This window comes from Phasianus colchicus, chromosome 1 (assembly GCF_987193195.1).
Source record: "Phasianus colchicus chromosome 1, bPhaCol1.hap1.1, whole genome shotgun sequence".
NCBI lineage: Eukaryota > Metazoa > Chordata > Aves > Galliformes > Phasianidae > Phasianus > Phasianus colchicus.
In genome coordinates this window covers 13,416,981-13,434,615 of record NC_143436.1, presented here as the reverse complement: position 1 = coordinate 13,434,615, position 17,635 = coordinate 13,416,981, and the positions used below count along the sequence as shown (strand labels likewise).

General features: G+C 38.5%; 1 protein-coding gene across 4 annotated transcripts in view; it reads left to right on the top strand.

Moving 5' to 3' along the window:
* The window catches only part of CCDC146 (coiled-coil domain containing 146), a 69,398-nt gene that overhangs the window by 36,381 nt on the left and 15,382 nt on the right, over positions 1–17,635 (top strand). For 3 of the 4 annotated variants that reach the window (XM_031593772.2, XM_031593609.2, XM_090135543.1), the window contains 8 exons: positions 1,046–1,255; positions 8,998–9,055; positions 9,561–9,737; positions 10,345–10,418; positions 11,844–12,071; positions 12,985–13,171; positions 16,150–16,245; positions 17,450–17,620. In XM_031593772.2, the coding sequence (XP_031449632.2) occupies positions 1,046–1,255; positions 8,998–9,055; positions 9,561–9,737; positions 10,345–10,418; positions 11,844–12,071; positions 12,985–13,171; positions 16,150–16,245; positions 17,450–17,620 (1,201 nt within the window). The remainder of the gene's footprint in view (positions 1–1,045; positions 1,256–8,997; positions 9,056–9,560; positions 9,738–10,344; positions 10,419–11,843; positions 12,072–12,984; positions 13,172–16,149; positions 16,246–17,449; positions 17,621–17,635) is intronic. The other variant, XM_031593856.2, reaches the window with a different exon arrangement.

Here is a 17,635-nt window from a genome sequence, read left to right as displayed (position 1 = left end):
CCAGTCTCTTAGCACTGACAGAATATTACAATTTGTTGTTTCCATGAAGCCAGACACAGGTGGCACAGGTGATTTCAGATAATCCATCAGTTCCACTAATATGTTTCCAGAGAAGTCCACAAATGTAGCTGCAGCCTGAGATCATCAGGTGAGCTGCTTCAGCTGCTGGTAACACTCCAGCTACAGCAACACATGGCTCAGCACTGGGTACATGTCCAGCCATTAGCTAAGAACATTCAGGCGTTGTACAGCCCAGCTGGGCCCTGTACTGGTGAATACTGCCCTGATACTGGTCAGCACACTGATATGACAAAACATTTTGTATTGTAGATCAAATCCCTTTCTTACATTCTTAAGACAGTAACTGGTGCTGAAAGGGGTGCATTTATTCTCTGTGAATGGGACTTTTACTACTGAATTTAATTGTTTAGGATTTAGCCTTAATTCTGTTTTTCATCGTCATGCTTGTCTATTGTCACTGCTGGTCATGTAGGAAAAAAAGTGCATTTTTCTCCTGCCAGGAAACAAAGGTTCCAGATTTTCACTTCTGTCCTTTTCTGCACACTGTGTAGTTACTGAAGTTAAGAAGTAAAATGTTGCTCATCCCTCCAGAGTATTTCAGTTATTCAGAATGCTTTCCATGTAACCTATGAGTTGAACCACTACCTGATACCACACACCCTTTGGGATAGAAAGAATTGCTGTCTCTTCACTGATTCTAGGAGGTTCTAGATGAATAACTTGGACTAAGTGACCATCTTTCATCTGGTTAAAATTAAATGAGATTAGATGCAGAAAATCCCCTTTCAACAAGACTCACTGTTCTCATGAGACCACAGAACAACACAGGTTTGCACTGACCTCAGGAGGTCTCTGGTCCAACCTCCTGTTTGATCAGTCAGCCATGAGATCCAACCAGATTGCACGTGACTTAATCCAGTCTCATCTCCAAAGCATTGCTTTATATACTACAGAAATGTAAAGAATGTAAATGTAATGCTTGTGCTTCCTATTGCTTAGATCTAAGTTTTTCTACTTAATGTAGTTTACAGGAATCTGAGATCCAGCTGTTGCAGGAAGCCAAACGTCTTAGTGTAGACCTGGAACAACAGCAGCATGAACTGGAAAAAGCAGAACAGTTCCCTGAAGAATCTTCTAGTGAAGTCTGCCGAATAAGGCAACAGCTTCTTAATTGCCAAAATGAGTACAACGCTATTAAAGAAAGAGAGCATGAAATTCAGTTCAGGATAAAATGGTAGGTGATAACAATCAAATCTCTGCTTGTTTTATCATACTTTTTCTAAAAAGACAATAACAGAATGTAATTCAGTTTCCTCTCCACATTACATGGATCTCTTTCTTGACAGCTATTTTTAAGCAAATGGCAACAAACTTGCCTAGTGACAACATGTCAGTGATTAATAAAATTACTCCTGTGTGTGGTTTGTAGATAATTTTTATTTTAGAAGGTATCCTCTGAAATACAACTTCAGTTTTATCATATTGTACCATTAATGTTTAGAGAGGCAAAACTTTCAGCACCAATTCTAGTCTAGGACAACTTCATTACTAAGGACATCTTCATTACTAATGGCTAAAGTATCTCAGAGCCCTGGTGACTAGGATTTTATGGAAACAATGTCATAAATAGACTCAACGCTAATTTTAACATCAAAAACACATTTTATTCAGGATTTTCAATTTAGTTATTTAAAGTAGGAAAAGCATTTCTATACTCTCACATCTCAGAAATGAGAAATTTGCTGTGAAAGATGTGAATACTTGAAAACTTTATAAAAATTTATTACACGATACTGTACTGAATCATTTATACATCAGTGTATTGTACTTGGTGCTTCTACAGCAAAATTACAAACGACACTATTGTACTTTTAAAAATACGTACCTATGGAGATGAGCTTGTATTTTCACTTTGTGGGATGTTTGCTATTTTTACCCATCTTCAAGCCAGCAATACTTCAGTTGGCACATAAAGCTAGATAAGTAATGTCAGCAACTCAGCAGTTAAAACTAATCTTCTACAAGGAAATCAGGAGCACAGTATGAGCTGCATGGAGTAGATTTTTCTGGCAGTTCTTCCTTGATATTTTTTGAAGAGCCAAATGTTTTCTTGAAGAGGGAAACTTGAGAAGGAAGCAAACTGGGAGTGGGAGAAATAGAGAAATCATCTGGAAAAAATTATATTTGCTATGAGATAACTAAGCATCATGAGATTTCCTGAAATAATTATTAAATACAGAATGTATTGAAATTTACAAACAGTCCAGAAACACACTGTTCAAAATTTCATGCTTTTTGACCCATTTCCCCTCATGCATTACAAAGATTTCTCATTAATTCGTATTACATTTCCAAAGAAATGGTGGGTTTTGTACGATTAGGGGATATCTACTCATACTCTATTTTTTACCTTTAGTCAAAGGAAGATCTTTATGTCCTGCAGAAGCACAATTTAGATATTCAACTACCCTTGAACATTTGCTTCATTGATCCTTAAATATGAATTTAAAATCTTATAGCGTCAATTAAAAATATATATGGTTAGGGTCAGCAATAGTGTGAAAAATGTTATTTTTTATAAGAAGCTTGGTGACACACTGGAACAGGTTCTCAAAGAGGTTGTGGATGCCCCATCCCTGGGGCAGGCTGGATGTGGCTCTGGGCAGCCTGGTCTGGTGGTTGGTGACCCTGCACATAGCAGGGGGGTTGAAACTAGATGATCATTGTGGTCCTTTTCAACCCAGGCCATTCTATGATTCTGTGATTCTATGATTTCTCTCTGTGGTCTTATGCTTTGCATGAGATCAAACCCAGCTGTACAGTCTGACCCAAAGTCCATATGGCGCAGTACCTAAAGAGCAACCAAAAGCACAGCAGCCATCCATTTGTGAGACAGAGATTTCACGAGCCAAATGCATTCCTCTTTATTTAGGAATCCTCAGCTGATCCTTCAAGTTTTCCTGTCTCCTCCTAAGCCAGTATAAACTTCTGGCATTGCAACACTCTGGGCAATGAGTTCCGCAGATTAACTCCACAAGCACTTCCACCACTTATCTGTTTCAATCCTAACTCATCTGTTTTGACTCCTAGCAGCTTCATTTCATGCCGGTAGTTGTACTGGATGTGGCCAAACATCTGGACCCCTATTCATCTTCACCGCTGCAGAATGGTCTGATGGATCTCTGCTGCATTTCCCCTCATTTATCCACATTCTAAAGTGGAGAGCCACAGGTTTTTAAAATATTCCTTATTCAGCAGGTCTTGTGCCTGCTGTGGGGTTGGTGTGAGGTGAACATGCCTCAGGTACCTGTGGATTTGCGTTCTGGGAGAGAATACACTAACTTGCCAGAGATGAGAGGGATTTTTTTGCTAAAGAAGGGTAGAATGAATAGGACTGGAAGAGCAACATATCAATGTGAGGAATGAATAAATGAATGTAGATGTGGAAACGAGAAACAAGCTATGGAGAAAAAGAAATAGCAGATGTGAATATGTTTGTAAAGAAGGAATGTGTTGGTGCAAGTAAAATAAATGAAACCGAGGTTGCAGAATAGATTAGTGAGTAGCAGGTTCTCTAAGAAAAGCATTGATGTAAAATGAAGAACTCTGTGCCTGATGGTGTTCTCCACGTGATAAAATTATACTGTCTGACATGCAGGTTTGCATGAGCAGTGTCACAGCCTGGGGGCAAACCTCACCAAAGATACTGTAAGGTGTCTTAGAGTCATCTTAAGGTGTTAGGTGTCTGCTTGGTTCCCTTCATTTCTCAGGATAGAATCTCATCTCATGGTCCGACCTCTCTCGGCCATCGATCTCCCTGGAGCACAGTTTCCCTTGTTGTCCAACTGTGTTAATATAACAGTCCCAGCTGTGCTTGGCACTTATAACAAAATTTCGGGAATTATGACTAATGGCTGTTTAGCCTGAAAAGAAACATACTGCTTATTTACCTTCTTGAATGGAACGTGAAGGAGAAAAGCCTCTGAAGGGAATCCATGTCTCTTATCTATTGCTTTATTTTTATCTTAGGAGTCTCAAGTAAGATCTTGCCTGCTTAGATGGAAGCAAATGAGAGCCTCTGCAGACCTTCCACTTCCTTGTTTCTGTAATCCCTTCTTTTTCTCTTGAAGAGTGATAGTGATATAGCACAGCTCTTTGGGGGTTTTTTGTCGCTTGAATATTTTGTCTATGTTCCTTAGTGTTCTGTGTTCTCACTTCCATCTTTCATTTCCTGTCTTCTCGCCTCTGTAAACATTTTTTTTTCCAGATCAGATACATTTTTCAACATCCGAAGGTGGCAATTTGTTTTAATTACTTCTTGTTTGGAAGTGCCTCAGTAAGAATATAGACTGAAAAAGGATTGATATGATCAGCAAAGATGGGTTCTGTCTTAAAGAAAAATTTCATTTTAGTGCCCACGTGAGCACTGGCTTTTGAGGTAAAACAAGGAAGTGCTGCTTTGCTTTATTAGGCCATAGCACCAATTATTGCTCCTTACTGATAAATAATGAATTTGTCATATAAATGAATATATGACCTAAACTTTAAAAAGTAAGCAATTAATTTAAAATTAAATTATTTATATCTAGAGTCTGTGTGGTTAAGGGTGCCTGATTCTTGAAAACAATTTTCTCCCAAAGCCCCAGTCTAACCTACAGCCCTCATAGCCAGTTACCCAGCTCACAAAATGGCTACTCACTCAAGTCCTTTGTGCTATTGCAGGCAAATCAGGATTGCAAAACAGATTTTGTCCTTGTACAAGCATTACAAGTATGGAAAATTACTTCAATGCTTGCAATTATTTCAGTATTAGTCACTGAGCAATTAAAAAAGAAAAAGTTTTTATCCATAGTTTATCTAGTAAAGAATTACAATTAATAAATAAAATTAGATTACAGTTTGAAGTTGATACCAGCTCATCTTGTGACTGCATTCTCCAGTGCGTACAAACTAAAGAACATTAAGAGCCTTATAGGAATGCCATGCTGGCAACTTGTCAGCTCTGGTATCTTCTTGTGGTCACTAATTGGGAGGTTTGTGGTTGTGAAGTGCTGAGCACTTTCTGTGGTACCTCAGCAGTACCAACCATGTGTAAGAGTAGCTGAAAGAGTTCACTTCCTTGGGATTCATGTGTTGGGATTCATGACGTTGAGAATGTTCTGGCTCTTTTGCCTGCTGAGGAACTGAAATGGACCTCTGTTGACAACTACCACTACATTTCTTAATCTCTCTGACAATTTTATTTTATTTCTGCGGCAGTTCGCAGCTGTAGACATCTCTGAGGGAAAAGTCTGGAATGTATTTTCATTAACAGTCCAATTTTCCACATGCTTTTTTTTTTTTTTTTTTTAACTCATTACATCTGCATCCATGGTAGCTTTAAGTGCACGGTACTGCTATTGAACTTCACAAAAATAAGTAGAAGGTAAGAAATACTCGCAAACACTCCTTTCCTGCTCCCAGGTGTATGCTCCTCTCCCCTTCCATTGCCCGAGTCCATGCCCATAAGTCACTTCAACTCTGAGAGCCAGTTTAACTCACTAAAAGAGAAAAATACATAAAAAGTCTGATTTGGTGATTTTTAGCTGTTTTAATGACTTATGTTGGCTCACAGAGTAGTTTCTTAGGAACCCTGGAGCTGCCTTGAGGGTTCTGTGGCCAAGAGCTGAGGAGAAGAATGGAGATTCGAAATGCTCAATATTTATTGGTGGTAATCTATTAAACTGAGTCATAACAATTCATGAAACCATATCCTCACATGGGTAAGATAAATCACACCAATAGCACTCACTGAGTGCATAGAAAGAGTTTTGTTTTAGCACCTAACTTAAGTCCAGACTTGAAACATTCATTTTAAACTTTAAATGCAATTTTTAAAGGCAGTTTTTCTGAAGGGTATCCAATGGAAACAATTTTCAGAAACTAAAATAGTGTTTTGCCAAAAAACTAACAATGTCAGGGAGAAAATACGAATTTTAGCAAAAAAAAAGTAAAAAACAATCCGCAAAAGTGAATGTTAAGTATGCAAAACTAATGTAGTAAATTCTCTAAATGTTCACATTTTTTGAAATTATCACATGATAACATTCAAAAATAATATTTCCCCTCTTCATTTTTCTATTCTTTTTACCCTCTTCCTTCTGCCCCCATTTTCTTTTTATCCCTTCACTGTTTTCTGTGTAAAAGAAGTCAGCATGCCAGCTCCTTTGGCAATTTCACTTGGTGTTTGCAGTGTTTTGTTGCCCTTGTTTATGTCACAGAAAACGAGGTGTTCAAATCATTTTACTTTTGATGGATGGCAGAGTCTTTGTTGTGAGGTTGGAATGGCTCCACAGGAATCTGTCCTCATGAGTGAAGAATGTGACAAAAGCAAAACAGGGTCAACTGTGTTCTCCTCCTGATTTTTTGGATTGTTCTTTTGATTGTCTGGCACGATATAAAAGAGGGCACAGTGCAGACTGGTGACGACCACTGCAGTACCTCTTTAATCCATTTGAGCAGGACTTATTTAATCAGGTTCTGTGGCAGTCACACAGTTGTGGGTATTTGTGCACAGTGAACATTCATTACAATTAGTGTGATTATGCCAGTCCCAAGGAGTCCTGCTAGGAACCCTGCCCAAACATGCTGGGAATACAAATTGTCACCGTTAACTTATTAATACACTCAGAAAACCTGTCAGTAGGTGGAAATATTGAGTTTGACCAGCACAGCATTTCAATGTAGGCCTCAGCTGTAGGTCGGAGGCATAGCACACAGGAACAAATATTCCATCACCAAATCGAAGTAGCTCAATTTTCATCACAGTTTGATCCCTTGTTATCTATAACCAGTGGGACATAAAAGCAGTAACTCCCAAACCCACTGCAGCAAAGAAACCGCCTGATGTTTCTGTCTGCTCAGTTATACTTGCACCGTACACTGCAAGATATGCCTGAGTCTGTCTGCAACCTTTGTCTGTGCAGTTTCTCAATTTTGAAATAGAACTTTCCTTTATAAATATTTTTATCATTTTTGGGGGGAAGATTGATCTAAAATTAGTTTTCTTTGAAAAACTTGTCCTACACTCATTCACTCTGGCATTCAGATCAGTTTTCAGACATAGCAGTTCCCATGGAGGTATTCTTGCTGTCTGTGCAAACAAATATACGTATGTACTGTAAATAAAAAGTTCTACTTGTGTCTTTATTTCCTCTTTGCTCTTCATCTGAGTCAGAGCTTGTTCTTCATGAACATTTGAATTGCAACACTGTCAGCTCAGTTCTCTTTTAACTGTTTTATTCCCTTGACTGATTGAAGTCTTTATCTGGGGCTTATGCATATAAGTTTTGCTCCTTTTGTTTGAGATAAGAAACCAGTTATTTGAAAAACAACAACAACAACAACAACAACAAAAACCCCAGAACACTGATAAAGAATTGAACAAGAGATCCAAAGGATTCTCCATGAGGAGGAAGCCACCAGTCAGCTGATCTCTCCCCACCATTGCTATCACCTGAAAAGCAAACTACTGCCTTGCAAAGGCTGAAGCTGCCCCTGGAAGGTGTCAAAGAAATATTGATGGGTGGCTTCTCTTCAGTGTGATCCACATTCAGAACAACTGTAATATCTACCTGCACTGTGCAGTCAAGGCTGCTCCAGGGTTCTCTTGCCACAATTTACACCTCCAAGTGACACAACTATTTCATGAAAGCCTGTCTGCCTCTGTTAATACTCCCTTTATTTAAAGAGAGATAGCAGATTCTTGCAGACAACCCCGAGTCTCCAGGAGAACTGACCAGCACATCCTCATGTTGGAGGAACAAAACACAGATTTATTGCTCAAAGTGGATTCTTTTGTATATCTGGGACAAAGAATTCTGTTTCACCTGCTCCTTACTTGTAATCATTACTCATTTATAGCTTGAGACTCAAAAAGTGTCATCACAAATACTAATTGCATTGAGAGAACCTGCTTACTAATTCCCCTGCCAGTGCTACAATGACTAAAGCTCAAGTTGGTTTTGCTAACATGCAAGCTGCTGTAGACCATATGCCTCATTTAGGTTCAGAGTTGTTCATTGCATGCACTGGGGTTGTACTGATGTACTCCTTCACTAATTCCAAGCCTACTTTGTGATATTCGGCAGTTTTTACATATCTGCCAACAGAAGCTCCTGTTTTAAGTCTAACATGCTTGCTTACTCAGCTCCATTTTTGTTGGACACCTTCAACTTTCTCAGGGCAACATGGCTAAAAACACACCCAGAGCTCTCCTGTATTTCCTTTCCTCCTTCTGCTCTCCTTCATCATCTGTCTCTGTTGTCAGACATGAAATTGCAATAGTGTTGGACATGGATGATCTTTAAGGCCCTTTTCAACCCAGGCCATTCTATGATTCTATGATCACCTTGGCTATTCAGTTTAGTTTGCTACTATATCCTTAGTCTACATTCCTGGTCACTTTTCAGGAATATTTTGTCACAGGAGCCCATTTTAGATATGAGGAACTTTATTTTCAGCTGTTTACAGTGTGAATGTGAACAATCAAAGGAAGAAAGTCTCATACCCCCAGCTGCTTTCATTGACATGTGATCTCTTTGTGGATATACATTCTGTGCCTACTCTTTCCTTTTCCTCAGCTCCATGTTGAAGTGTTGTGATCTGCAGCAGAGAGGACCTGTGGGTGTAGCATGTTTCTGATCCTCTAACTTTGTTAGTGTTAGCACAGGGGTGAAGGAGGCACAAAAAGCAACCCTACAGGAGGTGGTAAGACTAAGAAAGTCCAGATCAAACGATTAGATGTGAACTATAAAAAACGCTGCTTGTGTATGACCTATCTTCCAGTTAGCAGACAGCAATCTTGGTTTACATCTGACCACCCTTAAGCTGTCCCTGATGATTGCTCACCACCATATGTGTTAGTCAAGGCTTCAGTACTTGTTCCTTGTTTGGCATATTACTAATACATCTAGCTCTGCTTTGATTCTCCTGCAGTTTGCAAGAAGAGAAAAGACTTCTGGAAAAAGAACATGAAAGAATTCCAAAGCAAGGTGTAAGTATGAAATGTGAGAAAAGCCATGTTTTCTGTTCCATCTGCTAATATACCAAAACATCTCTGAAAATATTTTCACAGTGCATGGCTATAAAGTTCTTTAACTTACACAGAAAGATAAATAGCTTGATTTTATAGGAGAGATAATAGTAAATGATTCAGGTCTGATGATTGTAGGGGAAGCAGTGCTTATTTGGTTCATAAAAGATCTGAATATTTCTAAGTTTACTAAGTATTTTTGTACAGTATGCAGCAAATGGGTAATGTAAAGATAGCTACAAGTTATAGGATGTGAGTATGCAAAATACTTTTGCAGTCAAATTCTGATGAACACATGCATATTTGTTGGAAATAAAATTGTGCTAATTATCAATAGAAGAAAAGATCATATTTCATACCTTGTTGTAAAAAATGGTAGCATCATTCAGTGTCAGTGAATTCTGTAATATCTGAAACATCAAAAAATGTAAAGGGAAGAATCTCATCTCCTACTTCATTTTTGAAGGAAGCAGATAAGAAAATTAAAAAAATGAAAGAAGATTGTGATGAGCTCCACAAAGAAGTAATCCAAAGGAAAGCAGAAGTTAACACAATGAAAGAAGACATTTTATCCAAGCAGAAGCTGATGTTAATGGATAAGAAAGAAATGGAAAAGCTTTTGGAGCTCCAGGATAGTTTAAAAGTAACAGAAAATTAATTATGCACATATCTTTGTGTTTGTGCATGTATGTGTGTGTGGGTGCCTGCTTTTGTCTAAGGATGCAGTGAATCTACTGGATGCTGCCATTAAAATGCATTTAATGGCATTACAGTGTGGATTTCATCATTTTCCAATAAGCATGAGATATACTGCTGTCCCAAATTCACTGTTACTCCTATAGGAAATAATAGTAGCCATGGTTTTGATTAAAAGTACTTTCCAGAATGTCATGTTTGCTACATTGTGTTATTGTAAGGCTCCTCTAACACATCCAATTTAGTACAGATTTGTCCAGAGAATTTTTAAAAATGCACTCAGGTCTTTGCAGCTTTCCTTTTCATGATATAGATGACATATGCAGACATATTAATTGCATCCAAGTGTGAATCTTGTTTTTCAGACGTAATGACATGGTAAAGAACACAGTAATTATTTTTAAAAGCAGCAGCTACAGTTCACTGAGATAAGCTCAAATAATTTCAAAATACGTTTCTTGCCAAGTTTCACAGCAGTTCTGTATGAGTATTAATTCTGTTAAATCACCCAAGATTGTGAGGCTATGAACCTAACCTTTGTCTTTTGTTGCTAGGATGAATTAGTTAAGATCCTTGGTGTTCCAGTGCAACTTAGAAAGGAAGCTGAGAAGATAAATCAGAAAAAAATGTATGCTTTTAATAAATAAAATAAATATATGTATATATGTATTCCTTATTTTCATCCATTTGTTACACGGGCATTAGAGAGTAGCTGTTGATTAAAATTAGGATCATAATTTAAAGCAGTGTTGATAATCCACTCAAAATCAATGCACCCTTCTAAAAAATGTTTCGCAGTGAAATACTTTCCATTTAAATACTTTCATCTCTTGGAAGATGTCCCTGTCCATGTCAAGGGGCTGGAATAAGATAATCTTTAGGGTCTATTCAACCCAAACTATTCTACCTTTGTATATAATTTAAGCACAAAAAAAGAAAAATTGAGAACAAAACTTAGATAATTATTTAACCATCCTACTGCACTACAGTAACTTATATCAGATCTGCTTAGTAAATTTTCAGTGGTTAATAAGTTGAGCTGTTATGTATAGTGTGTAATGTAGCAATTAGCCTTACATGTTCTCGATCTCAGTGAGTGCACATAAGTTTATTTACATTGGCCTCAGTGAAACTGCAGCAGTTTTCACACAGGTGGAGGTCTGACCCAAAGGAAACAAGCATTTTCCCTCCATGCATACACAGCGCTTTGTCAGGCAGAGGTGGTTTACTATAAGCTCCCAGTGTGAACTCTGTCAAATATTTCAGCTGGGAAAGCAAGCCAGCCAGCAGCCTTTTCTTTCTCTGTTTCCGTGGCTGTTTTTTCCTCCATCAGTGCACGATGTGCTGCTTTCTGCATGTGTAAAATCTATCTGGTACCTGCAGTGTCAGCCTGGTTGCTCCCAGCTGCTGGAAGCCAAGTGCCCATCCAGCTGAACAGAGCACACCTGCCCTGCTAGCACACAGGGATACACAGAAGGCTTTGTGTTGCCTGCCTGCAGTCCCTGTCAGAAATAAAGACTATGTTAAATTTCTCAATTTTAAAATCTCTGTGATAGTTTTCTTTTATTTTTTCCTCAGTACTCTGCTTAATGCTTAATGTGACTCTGCTATTGTGCATACAAGAAGTTTTCCCTATTGTGTTACAAAAAAGCAGTTTTTTAAAGTGTGAGTGCACTGAGTAGATTATTAATGGAGTATTTAAATGAGTCCTTCTACCTCAGATGGGTCACAGAACAAACTCAGAGCTTCCAGCCTTGGAAATGACGGCTGGAAGCATCACAACCCTGTATCCAGTGATGCTGACAGAGCTCCGTTACCATTTTTTAACACTGTCCTGGTGCTAAGATCCCCACGGTCATTTGTAGTTTGATGCAGAACTGTCTTGGAATGTGAAGATTTTCACTGTCTGTAGCTTGCTATTGTACATATTGAGTAGAGAGCTGTGGCTTTGAAATAATTTTGTGCTTCCGTGAACACTGACAACCTAAATTTTGTCATTTAAATACAGATATAGCAATGTCAACCTCTACTCTTTTTTAACACATTTCCACAGCGATGCAGAGAAGAAAAATGAAGACCTTCATAACCAAATGCAGGAGTTAAGCAGTACCCTGAAAGACATTGACATAGGGACAGAAAATATCTTGAAAGAAAGAAAAGATGTAATGAAGGAATTGGATGGAAAACGAGCTTTGCTGGAAAGCCAAGAACAAGAATGTGCAGCTTTGACAAGATTGCTAGAAATTGGCAGAGAAAAGGAACTGGCGATCCTGGTAGAGAGGTGAGAGCAGTAGATGTAAGCGTGTAGTGTGAGGGAGCACCTTGTTCTGAAACATCTCTTTTTGTATTGCATTGCTTATGTTTTCAAGTTCTACACGGCAACCATGATGGACCAGAAATATCAGGGTTGGTTTTGTCTTCCGGAATGTTTCTATAAAATGCTGGTCTCTGGGATCTGGCTCAGAAAAGAACATCAAGAAGTAGAAATGTTTGATAAAGTCCTGGGAGAGTGAAGCTCTGCATTTTGCTCTGAAAGGGAAAATGGTTCTCCCTCCAGTGAAAATATCTTTTTCTCTGTGTAGCCCACAGAAAGCAAACTGAGCAAAAAAAGTTCAGCATTCTCATTTTCAGATGAGAGTCATAGATTTCTGCCCCACACTCCATAATTTCAGTGGGAATTGGCCACTCATACCTTTCATATTCTCTTTGAAATTTTGATCTTATATGTACTTGGTAAAGTAAAATGAGCTGTTAGGTCAATCACAAGCTTCAAATGACTCCAGAGGAAGAAGTACAGGTATAGTCATGGTCATATTCTCAGCACAAATGCTTTTGCTTTTGAAGTTTTATGTTAAAGGATAGCGGCACTGTGAATTGAAATATTTGAGGTACATGACCATGCAAACATACTAAAAAACTGTGTCTTCTTCCTATAATAATTCATCTTCTACAGACTCTAGCAGATTTAGAACAGGTTGTGAGCCCTCATTGACATAATTAGGAATATTATCATTTCTTAAAGCCGCAAAATTGTTACCGGCTAATTGTGGGGTGGCTGATGGCAGCACTTCATGATTTTGTCTTACTGCTTGGAGATAATTACATTGTACTCAAACCCCATTAAAATGATTGTGCCCGATGCAAACACGTCTTGCTCAAATTACCTGTCTCTGAAATTCTGTTTATCTATATAGAGACTCTCTGAACCATGCGTTAAAGGAACGAATCTTTAAGAAAAAACAACAACAGGAAACTCTCACTGACATACAAGTAGAGAAGGATAAAGAACTGAGACATCTGAAGAAGATGGAGCTACAGCTGAATATGATTTATGAGTCCTTGGAACAAGATAAGTCGCAGCACAAAACATTCAAGTTAGAGGTCTGTATGAACACATTGATCATAAGAATTCCAAACTTTCTTGCAGAAAATGCATGTATGATATATTTGGACTGATCCTAACAGAGGGAGTAGGATAAGACTTTTCTAAGTGTGAAGATTGCTGCAAATAATTTATGATGTATTTAACATTATTCTGGGGGCAGGAAATTAGCACTCTATATAGTCTGGTAAAAAACTATGTATTTCCTTATGTTTCTTTCATTTCCACTGAACTTTCTCTTTTCTTAGCTTCCTCCTCACTTTAGTGTATCACCTGTTACTCTTCTCATACTGATTTACTCTATTTTTTGTGCCTTCTATTACACTGCTATTAAAGAGCAGTTTTAGTTTGCTTGTCTATTTGAAGCATTTCCTTTCTTTTCTCCTTCCCATTCTTTTATAAAACATTATTTTGTCTGCTTTTTCCCAATAATTTCCTCTCATCACTGTTTCTTCTAGTCCCTCTTTCTTAAGCTTTTTTCCTGCATTTCCTTCTAGACTGTAAGTCACTCATAAAATTTGCTTTGCTTAGTCGGTATTTTTTTTTGCAGGATAATAACGTATCAACTATCTGATTTGGAAGTAAAAGGAGTTGATGTTTCTTAACATGACACTGTGTCAGCAGCATTTTTCTTGGTCCTTCTAAGCAATTCAGGCAGAAAAAGGAACTCCTTGTTACATCACTGTAAAATTCTTTACATAACTTTATGATATCAGAACCCACGTATACTTGGCTTTGATATTTTTCCAACTCAGAAAATATTACTCAGTAATATTTAATCTTTGTCAATCAGACTTTTTTTTTTAACGTGTTCCTCTATACATCAATGAAGATGAAATTTTCTCCTGAATTCACACGTGCATTGATTACCTGGTAGCACACTTGGGAAGAGGAAAAGCTCTATATAACCACACCCAAACTTTTAAACTGAATTTCCTGAGCTATTGGTTAAAGAGATGCACATATTCCAGAGTTGGATCTTAAAGATCATGCTGCGTTTCTATTTGGTATCAGCTCAGAGAATCTGGGAAGCTGGATTTTGTCCTGTGTTGCTACTGAAGAAAGAATTCTGGAGGGAGGATCACAATTGTTCAAAGTCATGTGACATTAAAACCAAGCCCCGTAATTCACTGATAGATGTGGTTAAAGTTCACTGAGCTGGGTGAGATCCCAACCCAACCCCTTTACACTGTGTGAAAGGGCCAGAGACCTGCAGTGGAACCATGCAGGTTTAGTTGCATTGCAGGGGATTCCCTCGGTGCCAGGCTTGAATTTGTGTTGCAAGTTGCAGCACCACGAAGTGTGGGGGAGAGGGAATGCCAGCAGAAATAAGGCTGGAGCTCAGAGTAGAATCATACTCCAGGAGCTGCAGGATGCTGCTGTGTGATAACATGAACAGGCCAGGACAACACAGTCTTTTCAGCTCATCAGTCCCATTGTTTGTTTTTCTCTGATTGCATTCTTGGCTCTTTTAGATGAGAAAATGTGAAATCACCTCTCCCCTGCAGCACAGTCAGCTCACATGCAGTACTGGAGTGAGAAAGACTGCAGATCAAGCTCATTCTGCTTTCATTTGCTATCTTGAGATGATTTTCATTTGAAAGATTTGGGAGCACAAAAGTTGACGTATTTTAATATTCAAATGGATCGAGGTGATTCCAAGCAAAAAACTCACCAGAAATAATAGCTAATGTAAGCATGTGATTGCAGATGCAGCAGTCCATCAGCATGCTTCCCCAGATTTCTCCTAGTTTAAGTGATGTGCTAAGAGCAGAGCAATTGGTTTGTAGAATAAGGAAATCGCACGAACACTTCCTTCAACTTTTTTTCTTCTCAGTAAGTGTTCTTCTTCTCAGTAAGTTGTGAAAGGTCAGCTATTGCTAAAGTGACATTCTGTGTGAAAGAGAACTGGCGGCCCTGGCTGCCTCCAGCCCTGGGCAGGGCTGCTGCTCCTCTCTCTGGCCGTGTCTCCTCCTGCCAAAAGCGCCAAACTTGAGTCTTGTCGGATGCCAACAAAAGCCCTTCATGGATGCACCAAAAGATGTTGGTACGAGCTTTCTGCTTTCAGACTCAAGAGCCTGACGGCACCTTTAGAATCCCATTTTGGAAATGTGTGCCCACATCCGCCACAGCCAGAAGTGCACAGCAGAAGTGGTAACAGCACAGCAGAAGTGGTAACTGATGTACACTCTGCAGAAATGCCATGTTCACTCCCTTCATGAGGGATAAAGCAATTTGCTTAGTGTGGGTTCTGTTGACCTTTTAGCAAATCTAAGTCGGATCCGACCTCTCCCAGAGCTGGAATCAAATAGCAAATAACTTCAGAGCTTGACCTTTACCATGCCACGTTATCCTTTCTTTTAGTGCAAGTGAACAATATCTAATTTTATAATATTACCACTGAACTGAAAACCATGAGTGCAGAACATCTCATTATTGGTCTGAAGGTTTTCTAACATCTGGTTGTGATCTGAGAAAGATACCACAGTGCTGCAAGGCCAAAAAAACCCGCTGTCTTCACAAGATCTATCACACAAATGGTTTTAGTTGGATTGTTCAGATTTAATCAGAAAGTAATTTCTTCCTTCTCACATGTCTTTTTAAAATCTGTCTGAATAAACAGGTTCTCCCATAATGTACAAGAAAAACTTGTACATAGCTATGTTGTTTGCTTGGACTTTCTGGAGCAACAGGGGGAAACAGGAAAATCCTTCATAACTTAATGCCAAAAACATAACACTTCTACATTCCATCACTTAAACTGGGCTTTGTAATGTTTTAAGAAAACCTTCAGAAACTTGGACATGGTGTCAAGGAATTTTACTCAACCACCAATAACTCTTGGATTAAGAGTTGCAACGAGACAGAAAAATAATAATTTCATCATGTGTATAAGTAATTTAAATAGATTTTCTGCATTTTACATTTTTCACATCTCTTGTTGTCACCATTGAGAATGCCTGATTTATTTTCGTAGGCAGAAGCTATCCCTAAAATTAATGGAGTATTACTAGAAAGAAGACGAGAACTGCAGAAGGAAATTGAAATGAAAAAGAGATGTTTAGCTAAACAGGTGATGAGTTCTTCATTCTCATATTAATTCCCTGTAATGGTTGGTATTCTGTCATGAGAGTAAAGGAACCATTTTTTTTTTGAGAAAATGGTGATAATTTCTAACTGATCTTTATGGAAGGGACCTTAAAGATCCCCTAGTTACAGTTCCCTGCCATAGGTGCAGACATCTTCCTCTAGATCTGTGGATGTCTGTCAATATTCACCGTGGTCAAATATGCTGGAAATGCAGATGTCTCATTCACAAGAGTATTTCTGCTTGCCACTATGTGGATGACTTTATAATAAGCAATAAATTTCAGACATACTTTCTTCCTAAGTTCATATTCTCTCATCTTGTTCTCATATACATTTTCTTCTGAGCTGTCTTTGAATTCATTAGCATTATCAGGTGAGATTCAGCTTGTGTTTGAATATGTATAGGTAAATACATGTCACTGCGTCCTTAATGGTCCTCCATAGCTGCTGCCATCCATTCACCTCATCCTGAACTAAGCTGATTTGAAGGTTACATAAGGAACCATCCTGAATATTTGAACTGAGCATCAGTACAACACAGATCATAGAAGTTCCCTGAATAAACTCTCCTTTGAACTGCAGCACAGACTTAGGGAAAGCCCAAATCCTGATTTCAGAATTATCACTGGGAGAGAAAGGACCAGTTCCTGCCAAATTGTGTCAAGGGTTAATCCATGTTAAAAATGTCTGGCTATTGTCATCAGAGTTTGACTAGTTTCAGCTTTCAGTCACTCTATTTTTTAAGTGTTTGACCTTTGATTTGAGGAGTTTGTTATCAAACTTCTGTTCACTGTACAGCTACAAAAAAAAAAAAAATCCAATCTCGTTATCCTGTTATCTTGCTTTAAGGAGTCAAAGCTCTTTGAGATTCTTAGCATAAAAGGTGTTTTCCAAACCTTTTGCAGCACAGTTTACTGCATGCTCTGATTCTGTTGCTTTTATATTCAGCAGCTGGAAGTGCTGCTGGATGGAGGAACAGGAACTTTGATGGTGCTAAAATATTTTGATGTTACCAAGGGATTGTGCGTGGTGCTTCAGATGGTCTTTTAAAGTCAGTTTTGTTACTCGTTTATTTTGAAATCCATGTGTGGTATGCTTTGTAAATAAACCCAAAGTGTTTCAAACGTTGGGTTTTCCAACACTGTTAATACGTCAGTGCATAAGGAACTGAATTTGATTTCCTTCAGGAGGTGGTATTGGGAATGGATGCCCGCACGTTAGAGGAATGCATTGCTGAAGAAGGCCGGCTGTTCAAGGAGCAGGAAAAATGCCGCAGTGAGTTATCCAGACTTGCACAGCTGACTTGGCTAAAAGTTGAAGAGAAGGAACAGAAATCTAGGGAAGTTCAGAAAGTCCAGGTATCAAAATATCTC